Source organism: Saimiri boliviensis, chromosome 12 (assembly GCF_048565385.1).
Source record: "Saimiri boliviensis isolate mSaiBol1 chromosome 12, mSaiBol1.pri, whole genome shotgun sequence".
Lineage (NCBI taxonomy): Eukaryota > Metazoa > Chordata > Mammalia > Primates > Cebidae > Saimiri > Saimiri boliviensis.
Genome location: NC_133460.1, coordinates 78,290,630 through 78,310,197, shown reverse-complemented (window position 1 = coordinate 78,310,197; position 19,568 = coordinate 78,290,630). Strand labels below are relative to the sequence as shown.

Here is a 19,568-nt window from a genome sequence, read left to right as displayed (position 1 = left end):
CGTCTCAAAAAAAAAAAAAAAAAAAAAGAATGGGGAAATATGATGTGAGAAAGCCCTCATGGATGTTATTGACTGTGGCCTGTCCAGGCACTTGGTGCGCTGCCCGCACAGAGCCTTGGTTCGCCCAATGGGCACCATAGGACTCATCAAGATTCCTATCAGCTCAAACTGAGGATCACCCTTGTGGGTATTTCCATAAAACCCCACTGTATTGTATTGACAAAACAATCTGGAAGGCAAAAGTGTTTAATCTACTGAGTCATTCCCATCCCTTCCTGGAGAACAGGGCTTGGAGACTCACTGCCTCAGGAAAGTGGCCCCACCCTATGGAAGCATGGAAACTCTCCACGTAACGTTTCAAAGGCACATTCTGTAGGCTCTCAGTCATTTATAAAGCTACAATTGTCCTTAAGAAATTAATTAACATGCCCTGTTTTTCTTTCCTCCTTCACAACACATATCACCTGCTTGCCCTCAGCTTAGGGTGCTGCTATTTGTCTGGTCTGGGTTTTCTTTCCTAGTCACTGGTGGGTTTCTCCTTTCCCCTGGGATGTGCCCCTGCCAAGAAGGCATGGGATTGTTATATCCTCTGCAGCACCCAGCACATCGCTGATGCTGAATACAGATTTTAAATATTGAGCATGTAAGCAAAGAGCTGGCAGGAGATTTGAGACACCTTGGTGTGATAAAGTCCTTGATTCTTAGTCCTAAAAGAGACCATGGGAAGTCAGCCAATCGCCCTTCTTTCAGGCTGAATGACACTGAATGTTCTTTCAGGTGTTTGCGAATGAGACTTAGCAAAGAACCATGTCAAAGATTCAGGAGCCCTGAGTACCACCAGTTCCTAGCGCTTGTTCTCTGGGGGCAAATTGGTGTCTTAGACCTTTTGCATTCTTGTTCCTGGCAAGGAAAATGTGAAGCTGCCAGTATTTTGCTGTTGTTGTTTTATTTTTTGAGACAGAGTCTCGCTCTCTCGCCCAGGATGGAGTGCAGTGGCGTGATTTCAGCTCACTGCAACCTCTGCCTCCTGGGTTCAAGCAATTCTTGGCCTTAGCCTCCTGAGTAGCTGGGATTACAGGTGCCCGCCACCATGCCCAGCTAATTTTTTTTGTATTTTTAGTAGAGACGAGGTTTCACTATCTTGGCCAGGCTGGTCTCCAACTCCTGACCTCGTGATCCACCCACCTTGGCCTCCCAAAGTGCTGGGATTACAGGCGTGAGCCACCGCGCCCGGCCTAAAGCTGCCAGTTTTATGCTGAACTTTCATACGTGAAATGTAGTACACAGGATGCCATGATACGGCAGTGGTCACCTAACTCACTGAGTAATTTCTGTTGAACAGCTAGGCGTTCTGTTGAAAGGGGGTATGCTTTGAGCAGGTCTGAGCACAGTTCTCACTCAGGAAAAGTTATGGGATATTTGATACCTTAAACCTTATCAGGTAACTTCTTATTGGGCATTGGCGTGCATGAGAACCCTAGTTACCATCCTTTACTCTGTAATTGCTCATGAGCAAATAAAACCTTCAGCTTCAAGTCCGGGCACGGTGGCTCACGCCTATAATCCCAGCACTTTGGGAGGCCGAGGTGGGTGGATCACCTGAGGTCAGGAGTTTGACATAAGCCTTGCCAACATGGTGAAACCCTGTCTCTACTAAAAATACAAAAAATTTAAAAATTACCCAGGCATGGTGACAGGCACCTGCAGTCCCAGCTACTTGGGAGACTGAGGCAGGAGAATCGCTTGAACCTGGGAGGTGGAGGTTGCAGTGAGCTGAGATTGTGCCATTTCACTCCAGTCTGGGCAACAAGACTCTCATCCTGGGAGATCAGAGTCCCTAAAATCAAGGATCTTTTGTGAATGAACCACAGCGCAGCTTGGCTGAGGAAATGCTCCCCTATTTGATCTTTGGGAAGACAGAAAAATTTGTCTCATATATTTCTCTCTCTTGACATTCTATACTTCTTCATGGCACCTATTGGAGTGTATATGTGCTGCCTTAATTGATTTCTGTCTGCCTTCTCTGTTAAGACAGGAAACTTCATGAGGGCAGGGACCATGCTTCTTTTCCCAGCACCTAGCTCAGTGCCTGGTAGACCCTAGATGAGCAATAAGTTGTTTTTAATAAATGATTCTGAGCTGGGCGGGTGCAGTGACTCATGCCTGTAATCCCAACACTTTGGGAAGCCAAGGCAGGCAGATCACGAGGTCAAGAGATTGAAATTAGCCTGGCCAACATGGTGAAACACCATCTCTACTAAAAATACAAAAATTAGCCGACTGTGGTGGCATGCGCCTGTAATCCCAGCTACTTGGGAGGCGGGGGTGAGAGAATCACTTGAACCCAGGAGGTGGAGGTTTCAGTAAGCCGAGATTGTGCCTCTGCACACCAGCCTGGGCGAGGTGACAGAGCAAGACAGAGCGAGACTGTCTCAAAAAAAAGGAGGTCTGAACAAAAGTCTAGGTTGGGTTCACATTTTGTCAAAACAACTCGTCAGTTTGATGAAAATGAAAACAGACCATTTTGCTCATTGTTTTCATTTCATCTGGCAATCATTTATTTGTATGCATACTGCGTGCTAGATGATTTACAGCAGTACTGTTCAATAGAACTTTTGATGAAGGTGGAAATATTCAAGATCTTCTCTGTCTGATGTGGTAGCCACCAACCACACGTGGATACTGATCACAGAAATGTGGCCACTGTATCCGAGGAACTGAAATTTTAATATTAACTTTAATTAACTTAAATGTGCCTACCCACATGCGGTTACTGATGACCATGTGGGACAGCACAGGGAGCCACAGAACACCAGCAGCCACTGAGTCCAGGCTCCCACTCACCTACTGCTGCCCACTGCTTTTTTACGTTCATGAGTCACTGAAGAATGGGGACATAGCTGGGCATGGTGGCTCACACCCGTAATCCTAGCACTTTGGGAGGCCAAGACGGGTGGATCACCTGAGGTCAGGGGTTCAAGACCAGCCTGGCTAACATGGGTAATCCCATCTCTACTAAAAATACAAAAACCAGCCAGGCATGGTGGCTCATGCCTGTAATCCCAGCTACTAGGGAGGCTGAAGCAAGAGAATCACTTGAACAAGGGAGGCAGAGGTTACAGTGAGCTGAGATCCAGCCATTGCACTCCAGCCTGGGTGTCTGAGTGCATGAGAATCCATCTCAAAAAAAAAAAAAAAAAAAAAAATGGGGACATATCCTGGGAAATGCATTGCTAAGTGATTTTGTCATTGTGTAAACATCACAGAACATACTCATGCAAACCTAGGATGGTAGAGTCTGCTACCTAGCTAGGCTTTATGCGACTCCTGTCACTCCTAGGCTACAAACCTGCACAGCATGTTACTGCACTGAATACCATAGGCTATTGCAGCACAGCGGAAGCATCTGTGTTTCTAAACAGATCTAAACACAGAAAAGGTACAGTAAAAGCATAGTACTGTAATCTTAGAGGACCATTGTGGTACATGTGATCTGTCGTTGACCAAAATGCCATCTTGCAGTACATGACTGCCCCTCAATTGCCTCATCTGTAAAATAGAAAGGATAGTAGTCCCTACCTCGGAGTGTTGTTATGAGGGCACAGCAAGTGTTTGTTTGTTTGTTTGTTCATTTGTTTGTTTGTTTTGAGAAGGGTCTCACTCTGTTGCCCAGGATGCAGTGCAGTGGCACAATCTCATCTCACTGCAACCTCTGCCTCCCATTTCAAGTGATTCTCACGTCAGCCTCCTGAGTAGCTGGGACTACCTTTTGGGGGCTAATTTTTGTCTTTTTAAAAGAGACAGGCTTTCACCATCCATGTTGCCCAGGCTCGTTTCAAACTCCTGGCTTCAAGTGATCTCAAACTCCTGGCTTCAAGTGATCTGCCCGCATCAGCCTCCCAAGGTGCTAGGGCACAGAAAGTGTTTTAAGCATTTGTTGCTACTTAGGTCTTCTGGAGATTTGGGCAAGGGTGGGCAGCCTGAGTAATAGCAACTGCTTACTCTACCATCACCACCGCCACTTACTAAATTCTCCCACTGTGCCTCACATCTGTGAGTCTTGTCTTATTTTTTGTTGTTGTTGTTTTTGAGATGGAGTCACTCTCTGTTGCCAGGCTAGAGTGCAGTGACGTGATTTCCACTCACTGCAAACCCCGACCCCTGGTTTAAGCCATTCTCCTGCTTCAGCCTCCCGAGTAGCTGGGATTACAGGTGCACACCACCATGCCCAGCTAAGTTTTGTATTTTTAGTAGAGATGGGATTTCACCATGTTGGCCAGGATGGTCTCAATCTCCTGACCTCATGATCCGCCCGCCCGGGCCTCCCAAAGTGCTGGGATTACAGGTGTGAGCTACTACGCCTGGCCTGTCTTGTCTTATTTAATCCTCATTTTTCTTTTCTTTTTCTTTCCTTTTCTTTTTTTCTTTTCTTTTCTTTCCCCTCCCTTCCCCTCCCTTCCCCTCCCCTCTGCTCTCCTCCCCTCCCTTCCCCTACCCTTCCCTTTCTTTCTTTCTTTTTTTTTTTGATGGTGCTTTGATCTTGCTGCCCAGGCTGGAGTGCAATGGTGCAATCTTGGCTCACTGCAACCTCCACCTCCCAGGTTCAAACGATTCTCCTGCCTCAGCCTTCTGAGTAGCTAGGATTACAGGAGCAGGCCACCTCGTCCAACTCATTTTTGTATTTTTAGTAGAGACAAGGTTTTGTCACGTTGGCCAGGCTGGTCTTAAACTCCTGAGCTCAGGTGATCCGCCCACCTTAGCCTCCCAAAGCGCTGGGATTACAGGTGTGAGCCCCCATGCCCGGGCCTCATTTCATTTTTACAAAGTAGGATTATTGCCATCTTCATTTTCCCTATGAGGCAGATGAAGCAGAGACAGGTCAGGATTTAACTGGATTCCAGATGGTCCATGCGTCTTCACCGAGCTCAGCATGGATGAAGGAACAACTCACAGCCTCTGACTACACAACCAACTCAGATAAGCAGCTCCTCGCCCTCTGAACAGATTGAGTTGTTTAGTGGTTGGGGTCATTTGGGTCCAGTCTGAAAGACAAAGAAAGTGTACCAAGAACAAAAGAACTTAAAAAAAATAAGAAAAAGAAAAACAAAACCCATCCCTTCTGGGGTGAGTTTGCAATAGGACAATGAAAGCCCTTATGACATGCTGTGACTCAGAAGCTCAGAGGTGACATAGCTGAGCAGTGAATCAGTTCCACCAATAGTCGAGTTTGAGTCATTTCATTAGTGGAGACTAGAACCGTAACTTCCTATAATGGACTAATATTTGACTGGCAGGGTGAGGTCCACTTCATTTCACCTCTGTTTGTTGATTTATGACCTTCATCATCTTTTTCATCTCCATAGTGCAGCTTGTAAGTTGAAAAAAAAAAAAATCCTTGCCCTTCTCTTTCTTGCAATACATAAAATAGAACGTTATGTTTTTGCTTACCCCTCCTAAGAGTCTGAATTTATTGCCACGACACTCCCTGTCTCTGTCCCTCCTGTCCTCCTTCCTCATTCCAAGCATAAATCGATTCAATAAGTATTGATGCAAGTATTGATCAAGAGGATACTCTGCCAGGCTGCATGCTTAGCTCTGTGTACAGGTAGTGCTCGACTTACGACCACGGTCGGGACCGCAGAACGGTCGTAACACGATTTGGTCGTAAGTTGAGTAGGCTATATGTACAGTTGAAATGGTGCACGCGGAGATGCTAGTGCTGCCGGAAGCTGGTCCGCACTGCCCTCCGCCCAGCTGGGCAACATTTGTGCTGCCAGACGCGGAGTAGTCGTGGCTAGTGATTGTGGTCGTAAAGTTGAATGGTCGTAAGTTGCATCGGTTAAGTCGATCAATACCTGTATAGGGTGGGGAATAAAGCAAGTTTGGTCCTGTCCACATGCAGCTTATAGTCTAAGCTGTAAATAGGGCCAGAGTTGAGTGAATTAAGAGTGCAGGCTGGATGCAGTTCCTTACACCTGTAATCCCTGCACTTTGGGAGGCTGAGGTGGGCAGATCACTTGAAGTCAGGAGTTCGAGACCAGCCTGGCCAACATGATGAAACCCTATCTCTCCTAAAAATACAAAAATTAGCTGGGCGTGGTGGCAGGTGCCTGTAGTCCCAGCTACTCGGGAGGCTGAGGCAGGAGAATCGTTTGAACCTGGGAGGTGGAGGTTGCAGTGAGCCAGGATTGTACCACTGCACTCCAGAGTGACACTGTCTCAAAGAAAGAAACAAGAAAAAAGTGCAGTGTGTTTAAACCTCTGGAAAGGAGACATTATCATTATTTGCAGTTATATTGATGGTGATGGTTTATTGACTGTTAAACACTGTGTTACTTGCTTCATGTGTACTTATTTCATTTTAATTTACTCCTTTATTTTCTCTTCAAAAAAGTAAAAATAAAAATAAGAAAGAAGTCCTCATCTGAGAGCTGAATCAACTGAGTCTCCTGTAGGATGGGTGGCATGCCTCGCTCAAGGTCTCAGAGCAGGGGGCCAGGCGGAGCCGAACACAGATGCACAGATGCGCACTGCCAAGGGTGTACCACCTGTGCTGTCCTGTATGTGACCCTGAGTGCTTGGTTTTGGTCACATCCAAATTTGGTGCACCCGTGGCCAGGCACATGCACTCAGCCCACATGGCTGGCAGTCTGGGCTCCACTGCTGACTCTCAGCAGTAACTTCCCTGGACAAAGCCAGCCCTGAGGGCATCTGGTCACACCATACTGGGGCCTGGGGCATTGGTGCCTTTAAGCTGAACACCTCTGGTCTCAGAGGCCTTGGTCTGGGGCCCCAAATTCCCTCTTATTTGCCCTCTGGTGTTGGACACATTATGATGGCTTCCATGTGTGACAGTGCCTTCCAGGGCACTTACAGTGTAGCAAGCCCTTTCATGGGTGTCATCTGTTTTTTTTGAGATGGAGTCTCACCCTGTCACCCAGGCTGGAGTGGCAATGCTGCAATCTCGGCTCACTGCAACCTCCGCCTTGCGGGTTCAGGCTATTCTCCTGCCTCAGCCTCCTGAGTAGCTGGGATTATAGACACCCGCTACCACGCCCAGCTATTTTTTTCTATCTTTAGTAGAGACAGGGTTTCACCATGTTTTCCAGGCTGGTCTCGAACTCCTGACCTCATGATCTTCCCACCTTGGCCTCCCAAAGTGCTGGGATTACAGGTGTGAGCCACTGCGCCAGGCCTGGGTGTAATCTTCTTTGTTCTCCACAACAACAAAAGGAGGTATTGAAGGCAGATGTTCATACCCATTGTGCAGATGAAGATACTGAGACTCAGATATCAAGGGAGGCCAAAGCTGTGTAGCCAGAAAGAGGCAGAGAAGGACTAGAAGCTGGGTCTTGGGATGCTCAGTCCTATGCCTTTTTCCACTGCTTCACATATGGCTGGTTTTCTTCGTGCTTGGCATCTTCTCATTTTAATTTCACCCTCTGTCCCTGTCCCAGGCCCCACTGACAAACAACAGCCCACAAATACTCCTGACTCCCAGCTCGCCCACAGATCCACAGCAAACATCCAGCCCAGCTTGGTAACTTGTGCAGAGGTGAAAGCCATGCACAGCCTAGGAAGGAGGGGGGAAGAAAATGGATTAAATGAGGCCGGGCACGGTGGCTCATGCCTGTAATGAGGTTGGGAGTTTGAGATCAGCCTGACCAACAAGGAGAAACCCTCTCTCTACTAAAATTAAAAAATTAGCCAGGCATGGTGGTGTGCGCCTGTAATCCCAGCCACTTGGGAGGCTGAGGCAGGAGAATCACTTGAACCTGGGAGGCAGAGGCTGCAGTGAACCAAGATTGTACCACTGCACTCCAGCCTGGGCAACAAGATGGAAACTCCATTTCAAAAAAAAAAAAAAAAGAGAGAGAGAGAGAAAGAAAAGAAAATGGATTAAACTGCTGGCAGGGCCAAAAATGCCACTGAAAGAGGGTTAATGATGAGATGCCAGGTCTGACGCTGAGGGTAAATTCAACCGGAAATTCTTTGCCTGGGAGGGATAGGATCTAATTATCAAGATTTTTGACTCAGCGCTTTACATTTGTTTTCAAAGTGGTTTTATGTGACTATTTTATTTTCTCTTGATACCATCTCTTGGAGGGGGGACGGGCAGAGAACTGGATCCTCCCAAAGCTTGCCTGAAGGAAGCAGTTGGTAATTCTGTCTCTAGCACATGGTAATGTCCCCTGTATCCTGGGCACTGTATGCTTTCTCACTTGATCTTTGCTGCAGTTCAACCAGGTGGGCTTTTGTATCCCCTCCCCTTTATTTTTTGAGACGGAGTCTCGCTCTGTCGCCAGGCTGGAGTGCAGTTTAAGTAGCGTGATTTCAGTTCACTGCAACCTCTGCCTCCTGGGTTCAAGTGATTTTCCTGTCTCACCTCCTAGTACCTGGGATTACAGGCGTGCACCACCACGTCCAGCTAATTTTTCATTGTTTTAGTAGAGACGGGGTTTCACCGTGTTGACCAGGATGGTCTCGATTTCTTGACCTTGTGATCCACCCACCTCGGCCTCCCAAAGTGCTGGGATTACAGGCGTGAGCCACTGTGCCCGGCCTTATATCTCCTTTTTAGAGGACACTCGGGCCTTGAGAGGCCCCGTAGGCCCTACCTCCTCAGTGGGTTTGAAGTGTGTTTGCTGAGTACCTGAGACTTAATTCATTCTCCAGCAAATTATGTCTCAGAAATATACCAGCCAGAGAGGTTAAGTGGCTCCGGAGCCAGAAGAACTGTATTCAAATTCTGGCTTTGTTTCTCATTCACAGGTAATCCTGAAAAGCTACTTAACTTTATTGTGCCTTGAATAAGGATCAGAATAGGTAACATTTACAAAGCCCTTAGAAGAGTGCCTGGCCGACGGTGAGCCCCACAGATGGTAGCTAGTATTCTTGGGCGTTAGATACCAATCTTTATTAATGAAGAAATCTAGATATGAAGAGTTGGAGTAAGTAGACCAAGTTTGCACCACTGGAAGGTCTGTCTGAGAAAGTGACAGGTCACCCGGCACCCTCTGCCCACAGTGGCAGTTAAGGGCACAGGTTTGGAAACAAGGCTGACTTGGGGCTGAAGCTCAGCTCTGCCACTTACTGGCTCTATGATCTTGGGCAAGTCAGTTAACAACCCTGATCCTCAGTTTCCTTATCTGTAAAATGGGCATCTTTATATCTCCTGTTTTTGTTGTTGTTGTTTGTTTGTTCCTTGCTTGTTTATTTGATATAGGGTCTTGCTCTGTCACCCAGGCTGGAGCACAGTGGCCTCATCATGACCCACTGCAGCCCTGAACTCTGGGGCTCAAGTGATCCTCCTATCTCAGCCTCCAAGTGAGTAATTGGAACTACAGGTGCAAGCCACCATGCCAGGCTAATTTTTAAATTATTTGTAGAGCCGGAGTCTCACTATGTTGCCCACGTAGGCCTCAAACTCCTGGGCTCAAGCCGTTTCTCACCTCTGGCCTGTCAAAGTGCTGGGATTACAGGTGTGAGCACTGCGCCCAGCCTCCCTTGCAGGAAACGAACATGAATGTGTTTAATATGCCCAGCACACAACACAAACACCAAGGCAGCCAAGCTGGGTGCCTGGCCCTCCTGGGTGCCCTTCCTGGCAGCCCTGGCAGTGAGCAGAGCTGGGACATGACCACACCCCGGCGTCGGCTTTTAGGAAGCAGATTCTGGCTGAGTCATTCAAATGGACTGGATTTCACTGCAGCTCCCTTGGAGGATGTGGGTTTGATTCAAGAGTTTGTACATCTGAAAGGGCATCTCCAGAGGCCAGTGGGGCACTGGGTGTGGGGAGGGGAGTAGTCACCCCGCCGCCATTTTGGCTGGGGCATCTCTGTTTATCAGTGGTGTTAGTGACTGTTTCAGAAATGTCCCAATAGCCTCGCTTTGTATCACCATGGCCACTTGCCCAAAATGCCTTTCTCCTAGAACCTGTTTGACAGCATCTTCCTGGAACGATAGGACAGCCAGGGTTGGAAAGCCAGAAGTCAGAGACATTGCCTGAGATGTCCACCTGAGGGCCGTGTGTCCCTGTGCTCCCCCAGGTGCCCCTCAAGTCCTGCCGGCCCTTCTCAGAGCCTTCTCTGCCCTTTGGTGAAAGTGGAAATGAGCTGGCTCCTGGAGGCTGCCAGGCTGCCTGCCAGAGAGGAGCAATCACTGCTCACATGCCAGCTGCCCTAGGGAACCTCAGAGGCCTGGAATGGAGCCACGTGGAAGAAATATTCCACCAGGGCCGTTCAAGCTCCACCGGGCACTTCCTCCAGTTACAGGGGCCCTGCCCTCTGGGGCTCCACAGCCTGGGAATCCCCTGGGGTATGCAAGGAGGCTGCCCTGGTGCAATAATCAGAAATCATTTAGCTGAGCGTGGTGCTTTAATTTCAGCACTTTGGAGGCCGAGGAAGGGCAGATCACTTGAGGTCAGGAGTTCGACACCAGCCTGGCCAACATGGTAAAACCCCATCTCTACTAAAAATACAAATATTAGCCGAGCATGGTGGCACATGCCTGTATTCCCAGCTACTTGGGAGGCTGAGGCAGGAGAATGGCTTGAATCCAGGAGGTGGAGGTTGCAGTGAGCCCAGATTTCGCCACTGCACTCCAGCTATCTCAAAAAAAAAAAAAAAAAAAAAAGCTGGGCGCGGTGGCTCACGCCTGTAATCCCAGCACTTTGGGAGGCCGAGACGGGTGGATCACGAGGTCAAGAGATCGAGACCATCCTGCTCAACATGGTGAAACCCCGTCTCTACTAAAAATACAAAACATTAGCTGGGCATGGTGGCGCGTGTCTGTAATCCCAGTACTCGGGAGGCTGAGGCAGGAGAATTGCCTGAACCCAGGAGGCGGAGGTTGCGGTGAGCCGAGATCGCGCCATTGCACTCCAGCCTGGGTAACAAGAACGAAACTCCGTCTCAAAAAAAAAAAAAGAAAAAAAAAGAAAAATCCAGAAAAAGAAAAAAAGAAATCATCTGATAGCTCTCATTCGTTTAGTGCTTACTGTGTGCCAGGACCTGGGCTGGGCACTTTGTATTCATTCTTTCATTTAATCATTAAAGCAGCCCTAGTAATCATACTTACATAAACTTATGAAGTCCAATTTGCTCAAGTCATGGAGAAATTACCATGTAGTAAGCATTGTGGGGGGGAATAATAATATTAATAATATATAGTTCCAGCCTTCAAGGCATCATCCTCTGGTCTTAATCCTCCAACTCTGAAAACTAACTGCCTTTGTCTCTTTAGTCAGGGTTTGAATCCCAGCTCCATCACTTACTAGCTGTGTGACCTCTAATAAATTGCTTAACCTCTCTGTATCTTGGTTTCTTCCTCTGGAATGATTATGATAGAACTTACCTGTTAGAGTTGTGAGGATTGAGTGAGGGGATTCATGGGAAGCTCTGGAAACAGTGATTCTGTTCAGAGCACTTAATGATAACTGCTAGAAGCTGGGCGTGGTGGCTCACACCTGTAATCCCAGCACTTTGAGAAGCTCGGGTGGGCAGATCACCTGAGGTTGGGAGTTCGAGACCAGCCTGACCAACATGGAGAAAAATCCTGGTTAGTCAGGATTCTCTAGAGAAGCCGAGCAATGGGACGTGTATGCTTATGTTTGTACAGAGACAGAAAAAGAGAGATTTTAAGGAAGTGACTCATGCAGTTGTGGGGTCTGGCAAGTCTGAAATTTGCAGGGTGGGCCAGCAAGCTGAAAATTCACATCAGAGGTGATGTTGCTGGTCTTGAGTCTAAATTCCACAGATTAGAAACTCAGGCGGGGTTACTATGTTAGTCTTGAGGCAGAATTTCTTCTCCAGGAAACCAGTTTTTGCTCTTCAGACCTTCAACTGTTTGGATGAGGACCATCTAAATTATAGAGGGTAATTTTGCTTTACTTAAACTCAACTGAATATAAATGTTTATCACATCTACCAAATACCTCGGCAGCAACATCTGGCCCAATGTTTGAGCAAACAACAGGGCACTGTAGCCCAGCCAACTTGACACATGAAGTGAACCCTCACAGCCGACCACTGGCACAGACGCAGCAAGCCAGTTTCAGCAGTCCTGGTGTCTTTCAAGCTTTTTTTTTTTTTTTTTTCCTCTGTCACCCAGGATGAAGTGCAGGAGTGTGGCCACAGCAGCCTCGACCTCCCAAGCTCATCCAATCCTCTCACCTCAGCCTCCTGGGTAGCTGGGACTATTGTGCATGCCAGTATTCCTGGTTAAGTTTTAAGTATTTTGTAGAGATGAAGTTGCACTATGTTGCCCAGGCTGGTTTTGAACTCCTGGACTCAAGTGATCCTCTGGCCTTGGCCTTCCAAAGTGTTGGGATTACAGGCGTGAGCACCGCACTGGGCCAGGCCTTTTCAATAAGGGTCTGACACACTGGCTGGTAGGTGGACAGCAAAGGAAATGGTTCTGTGTAAGAGGGCGGTGGTTTGGCTAAGAGAGCTGTTCAGTTCTCCCGGAAACCTTGTTCGGAGGCTGGCACTGGGTTAATTACTGCAGTGGTGACCTCCACAGAACTGAGTGAGAAGCAGGCATAGCTAATCGGAAAACAGGAAATGTCCCAAAGAATGCCTTGAGCCCTGGTCCAGAGTGTGCTCTGCATTTGAGTCAGTTGTTACGTTCTGGGCTGAAAGTATTTCATTTCTTTCCATAGGAAGAAACAATCATCTTAATAAAATTAGACATAGGAGCCAGGTTGGGGGGTAGGTGATGTAGAGAAAGGAGAGGGAGTTTCCTGTAATTCAATTCGATGTTTAATGCCTGCAGGTTTAACCTTTTTTTTAAAGAGGTAGAATCAAATAACTGACTAATAAAAATATGTAACTCTGGCTGCTGGTAAGAAAAATAATTTACTTTTTTTTGCCTGATGTGTTTATGTGTGAGAGTAGGTTTTCTTTTTTTGAGACATAGTCTCACTCTGTCGCCCAGGCTGGAGTTTGGTGGCATGATCTCAGCTCACTACAACCTCCACCTCCCAGGTTTAAGTGATTCTCCTGCCTCAGCCTCCCAAGTAGCTGGGATTACAGGCACCTGTCATCACGCCCAGCTAATTTTTGTATTTTTAGTAGAGACAGGGTTTCACCATGTTGACCCGGCTTGTTTTGAACTCCTGACCTTTTGATTCTCCTGCCTTGGCCTCCCAAAGTGCTGGGATTACAGGTGTGAGCCACCGCACCAGCCAAGAATGGATTTTCATAAAATGTAATGTATACACATTTTGATAAACCTAAGAGCCTCCTTCATGGAAGAGAGGGAGCAGGGTTTCTTCCCTCTTCAGGAGGGTAGGAGCTAACATCAACCACTTCGTTTTTCGTTATTAGCCAGGGAGATGGGAGGTGCAGTGATTAAATGCATGGGCTCGGGAGTCGCGCGAGACCTGGTTATGCTTCTTCCTAGCCCTATGATCTAGGCTAAGTTATCTAACCATTCTGAGCTCTCTTTGCTTATCTGCAAACTGAGGAAAATAACAGTGCCTACCTCATAGACTTGCGAGGAGGATTCAGCGAAATGATGCAGGTAAAGGGTTTTAGCAGGCTGAGCGGGGTGGCTCACGCGTGTAATCTCAGCACCTTGGGGGGCTGAGGCGGATCACTTGAGGTTAGGAGTTTGAGACCAGCCTGGCCCACATGGCGAAGTCCTGTCTTACTAAAGATACAAAAATTAGCTGGATGTGGTGGCTCGCACCTGTAATCCTAGTTACTCAGGAGGCTGAGGCAGGAGAGAGGCTGCAGTGAGCCAAGATTGTGCCATTGCGCTCCAGCCTGGGTGACAGTGAGACTCTGTCCAAAAAAAAAAAAAAAAAAAAAAAAAACGGTGGAAGGGGCTTAGCAATGCCCTGCCTGCAGTGAGTGTCTCCTAGAGGTAGCGCCATTAGCATCAGCCTCACACAGAGAGTGCCAGGAGCTGCAGGAAATTCTGCTTAATTAGTTCCCCCTGGTCTGTAGTTAACTGGCATCTGCTTGGACTCAGCTGCTCCCCTTTCATTTCAACACACAATTGAATCGTGTTCAGGAACATGGGCTAGGAGAATTGTTGGTCCACTTGGTTTTTCTCATGAGTTACAAACTTTTTTAAGTTATAAAATCCAGGTTCTAATACCCTCCTCCCTTAAGTACTTATATCAGCCAAATGAAGCTTAGCCTAGCACCAGGCTAGCTTCACAGTGTGACCATAACCTTCCCACAAAGCCCAGTTTTCCCCTACCCACTTCCGCACTCTTTGGTTCCAGCTGGTTAAGTCCTGGGTTGTTCGCAGATGTGACTTAACTGGTTCTCCCTCCTCCATGCCTGCCCCACCCACCCTGTTGAGTCTACCTGGAGTGAGCTTGTCGTCCGGCTCCACGTTTTCAATCTCTCCTTGTCCTTCAGTCCTCATCTAGCTCAGCCTCTGCTTCCTCTGTGCACACAGCCTCAAGTCACCTTTCTTTCCTCTGAATTTGTCTGTGCATTGATACCCCTCTGATAGCAACTGAAGTCCTCTCTTTTTTTCTTTCTTTCTTTCTTTTTTTTCGAGATGGAGTCTCGCTCTGTCACCCAGGCTGGAGCACAGCTGCGCAATCTTGGCTCACTGCAACCTCCGCCTCCTGGGTTCAAGTGATTCTCCTGCCTCAGCCTCCCGAGTAGTTGGGATTACAGGTGCCTGCCACTACACCTGGCTAATTTTTGTATTTTTTAGTAGAGACGGGGATTTCACCATGCTGGCCAGCCTGGTCTCGAACTCTTGACCTCGTGATCCGCCCACCTCAGCCTCCCAAAGTGCTGGGATTACAGGCATGAGCCACCATGCCCGGTCGGAAGTTCTTTCTTTCTTTGTTCCTTCTTTCTTTTTTTAAGAGAGTTTCACCCTGTTGTTCAGGCGGATCTTGAACTCCTGACCTTATGATCGACCTGCCTCGGCCTCCCAAAGTGATGGATGGGGTTACAGGCGTGAGCCACAGTGCCCGGCCGGAAGTTCTTTCTATATCAGTCCCCTATAGCTACATCTCCCCTCCCCACTAGACCTCCTGAGGGCAGGAACCATGTCTTGGGTATTTTTATGTCTCCTACAGTGCCCAGCTCAATGCCTGGCGAGTGCTATTCCACAAATATTTGTTGGATGGAAGAAGGAAGGAGCCGATTAATGTTTGTGGAAGAACTCACTCAGTGAACCATTTCTGTGAGCTGAGCTGTGAGGTCTCTTGGCCTGAGCTGGCCAGTTATCATTTCCATGTATGCCCCTTCTGATAGGCAGGAAGGAACTTCAGGATGAGAATGAGACAGGCAAGGCCAGTCACGGTGGCTCACACCTGTAATCCCAGCACTTTGGGAGGCCAAGATGGGCGGATCACCAGAAGTAGGGAGTTGGAGACCAACCTGACCAACATGGAGAGACCCCAGCTCTACTAAATATAAAAAATTAACCAGGCATGGTGGCGCATGCCTGTAATCCCAACTACTCGGGAGGCTGAGGCAGGAGAATCACTTGAACCCGGGAGGCAGAGGTTGCAGTGAGCCAATATTGAGCCATTGCACTCCAGCCTGGGCAACAATAGCAAAACTCTGTCCCAAAAATAAAAAAAATTAAAAAAGAAGAAAAGAGACAGGCAAGAGCATGGTGGAGAAATCGCTATTTCTTTTCTTTCTTTTTTCTTTTTTGAGACAGAGTTTCACTTTTGTTGCTAGGCTGGGGTGCAGTGGTGTGATACCGGCTCATGATAACTTCCGTCTCCCACATTCAAGCGATTCTTATGCCTCAGCCTCCCGAGTAGCTGGGATTATAGGTGCCCGCCACTGTGCCTGGCTAATTTTTGCACTTTTAATAAAGACGGGGTTTTACCATGTTGGCCAGGCTGGTCTCGAACTCCTGACCTCAGGTGATCCTCCTGCCTCGGCCTCCCAAAGTGCTGGGATTACAGGCATGAGCCACTGTACCTGGCCTGTGGAATGTTTTAAGACTAAGAACTATCTTACAGTCTTCTGCTTCCTGTTACTGGCACACAGTGGATGCTTAACAAATGTTTATGAATGAATGAACGAATGAATCATTTCACACTCCCCAGCTGCTGACCCTTGAACAATCCTGTCCCTCCTGAGGGCAGAGAGGATCCGTGGTCCCAGGCTCGGCATGAAGGTAGTTTGCTGCGTGTCTTCCTTGTACTGTTTCCTAGGTCAGGAACCAGGCTTGGGACTTGTGTCATGTTGACAAGTGCTGGCTTTTTCTGCAGGCTCCCTGGGGCCCTTGTTCCTGCCTTGGCTCCCTGGTTGGAGTCTTGGGGACTTGGAGACTGGAACTTTGCTTCAGGGCCGTCTTGCAGTGATGCAAATCCTATCCCAAGCCCGGGTGCCCAGTTTTTAGGCGTTATTTGGCGCCTTCTCCTTGCTTTCCCTTCTTCTTAGGACTTCTTGGAATTGCCCATCTTCCTTCATGAAGGCCTACCATGGTTTCAGGGTCCAGATGCACACCTTCATGACTCAATTCTCACCCACCAAGCCCTGGTTATGGGAGCAGGGGCAGCGGCGAGGTGGAGGGAGATGGGTGGTACTATTTCATGCTTATTGAATGCAGGGATTCCTAACCTTTTCAAGGTCACTAACACATTTGAGAATCTGATGAGAACAATGAGCTCTTTCCTGCAGGAAAACTCACAGAGGCAATATTTTGTGTATTAGAGCAAATAATCTTAGAGAGTTTCAGGATAACGTGGAATGTGACCGTGAACTTCCATATGGACATTTTCCAAGATGCCAAGCCCATCACACATTAGCATTGCAATAAGGTACTGTATCATGGTGGCAAAGACATACAAACACAGATTTTGGAGCCAGAGACTTGTAGTTCAAAATCTGGTGCTGTTTCCGTATTAGTTGTATGATCGTAGGCAGGTTAATTACTCTCCGTTTTCTTGGCTGAGAAATGGAAATGACCACGTTTACCTTGAAGAATCGTCCCAGTGGTTAGAGATACTGTGGTAGAATGCACAGCCTGGCACCTAGAGATGTTCTGTAGAGAGAGTGGTTATAATGACACACAGAAACCATTTTGTCTAGTTCTATTTAAGTTAAAAATCCTCGGCCAGGCGCGGTGGCTCACGCCTGTAATCCTAGTACTTTGGGAGGCTGAGGTATGTGGATCACAAGGTCAGGAGTTCAAGACCAGCCTGGCCAAGATGGTGAAACCCCATCTCTACTAAAAATACAAAAATTAGCCGGGCATGGTGGTGGGCACCTGTAATCCCAGCTACTTGGGAGGCTGAGGCAGAGAATCCCCTGAACCCGGGAAGCGGAGGTTGAAGTGAGATGAGATGCACCACTGCACTCCAGCCTGGCGACAGAGCGAGACTCAAAAAAAAAAAAAAAAAAAAATCCTTTGCACGGCTCCTCTTTCTCTCAAGAGCACTTCCTTATACTGGAACCAGAGAGGAGGGCTGGGAGTTTATGTCGGATGAGGAGAGGGATGGGTGGGGCGAAAATGGAAGTGTGGGAGGGGAAGTTTCAGGACAGCTTCTAGGTGACCTCAGAGTCAGATGCAGTGAGGGGCTCTGGAGGCCGCTAGAAAGAGCACAGGCAGAACCAGCCAGTATAGGTCTGGGCACGAGCCGACAAGTAGGGCATGCTGAAACGGGAAGGGAGCCATTGGGCTGTGTGTTGCCCTCTCAAGTGGAAAACTTAATGCTTAGCAGAGTGAGGGCCATGACTCACAGCCTTGCTATGCTGAGGTCTTGGAAGAATGAGGTGGTTAGTCCCACAGGCAGCTGTGTGCTGGGAGCCAAAGCAATGTGACATTAACGAAACAAAACCCACTGCCTCCTACATTCCACAGCAGGAGAGAAGCAATGGCTGAGGAATGACTCAAAGTGTGGCCACCAATGTGAGATTGCCTGGGTCTCAAATCCTAGCAGTACCATTTATTGACTGGGTGACTTTGTTTTTTGTTTTTTGTTTTTTTAGGGGGTACTGAATCTCACTCTGTTCCCTAGGCTGGAGTGCGCTGGTGCAATCTTGGCTCACTGCAACCTCCACTTCCTGGGTTCAAGTGAATCTCCTGCCTCAGACTCCCGAGTAGCTGGGACTATAGGTGCCCACCACCACGCCTGGCTAATTTTTGTATTTTTAGTAGAAATGGGATTTCACCATGTTGGCCAGGCTGGTTTTGAACTCCTGATCTCAAGTTGTCTGCCTGCCTTGGGCTCCCAAAGTGCTGGGATTACAGGTGTGAGCCACTGCACCTGGCCAACTGGGTAACTTTGAATATGTTACTCAGCTTCTCAGTTTCCTTAGCTGTGAAAGGGGGATGAAAATAGTAATACATATCTCCCAGCAGTGTTTTTGCCGTTGTTGTTGTTTTTTGGGAAAGGGTCTCACTTTGTTTCCCAGGCTGGAGTGTTAGTGGTGTGATCTTGGCTCACTGCAGCCTTGACCTCCTGGGCTCAAGGGATCCTCCCACTTCAGCTGGAATTACAGGCATGTGCCACCACACCCAGCTAATTTTTGTATTTTTGTAGAGATGGGGTTTCATTATATTGCCTACGCTGGTCTTGAACTCCTGGGCTCAAGCAATCCTCCCACCTTGGCCTCCTTAAGTGCTGGGATTACAGCCATGTATCACCTTGGCCTGGATCCTCCTAGGGTTAAGATTAAATTAAAGGCCAGGTGCAGTGGCTCGTGCCCATCCTGAGCAGATGAATGGGGAAATGTGGGTGCAAGTAAAGTAAATCCTCAGGTAATGTTCTTTTTTTTTTTTTTTTTTTTTTTTGAGACGGAGTTTTCGCTCTTGTTACCCAGGCTGGAGTGCAATGGCGCGATCTCGGCTCACCGCAACCTCCGCCTCCTGGGCTCAGGCAATTCTCCTGCCTCAGCCTCCTGAGTAGCTGGGATTACAGGCATGCGCCACCACGCCCAGCTAGTTTTTTGTATTTTTAGTAGAGACGGGGTTTCACCATGTCGACCAGGATGGTCTCGAACTCTCGACCTCGTGATCCACCCGCCTCGGCCTCCCAAAGTGCTGGGATTACAGGCTTGAGCCACCACGCCCGGCTTTTTTTTTTTTTTTTTCTAAAGATGGGGTTTCACCATGATGGCCAGGCTGGTCTTGAACTCCTGACCTCAGGTGATCCACCCACCTCAGCCTCCCAAAGTGCTAGGATTACAAGCGTGAGCCACCGTGCCCGGCCAGGTAATGTTCTTAGAATCAATGAATGCCACATGCTCTTTAATTTTTTATAAATGATTGATATCTCTTCCTTTATCTCTTTTGCAGATGAGAAAAAGAAAACAAAGAAAGTTGATAATGAATTGAACCCTGTCTGGAATGAGGTGACGTCTTCATTGTTTTTTCAACTTTGTTTTAGCAGATAAGCTGTATTTGATTGTTCTATCTTTGGGTGAGAGGTTACCTCTTCCTTTTGGAAGGAGAGTCTCTACATTTCACCCCCACCCACTCCATTTTCCTTTGTGTTCACCAAGAGAGCAGAGCAGTTCAAGGAGAGTAGCTCACCAGCAGCCATCTCCTGTACAGCCGTGGTATGGCAAGGGGAGCCTGGACTGGCAGGAGGAGAGTCGAGTTGTTACCTGGCACTGCCAGGA

At 48.0% G+C, this 19,568-nt stretch overlaps 1 protein-coding gene across 2 annotated transcripts in view; it reads left to right on the top strand.

Annotated features, from left to right (window-relative positions):
• The window catches only part of MYOF (myoferlin), a 185,007-nt gene that overhangs the window by 3,697 nt on the left and 161,742 nt on the right, over window positions 1-19,568 (top strand). For both annotated transcript variants that reach the window (XM_074382594.1, XM_039465156.2), the window contains exon 2: window positions 19,243-19,298. In XM_074382594.1, the coding sequence (XP_074238695.1) occupies window positions 19,243-19,298 (56 nt within the window). The remainder of the gene's footprint in view (window positions 1-19,242; window positions 19,299-19,568) is intronic.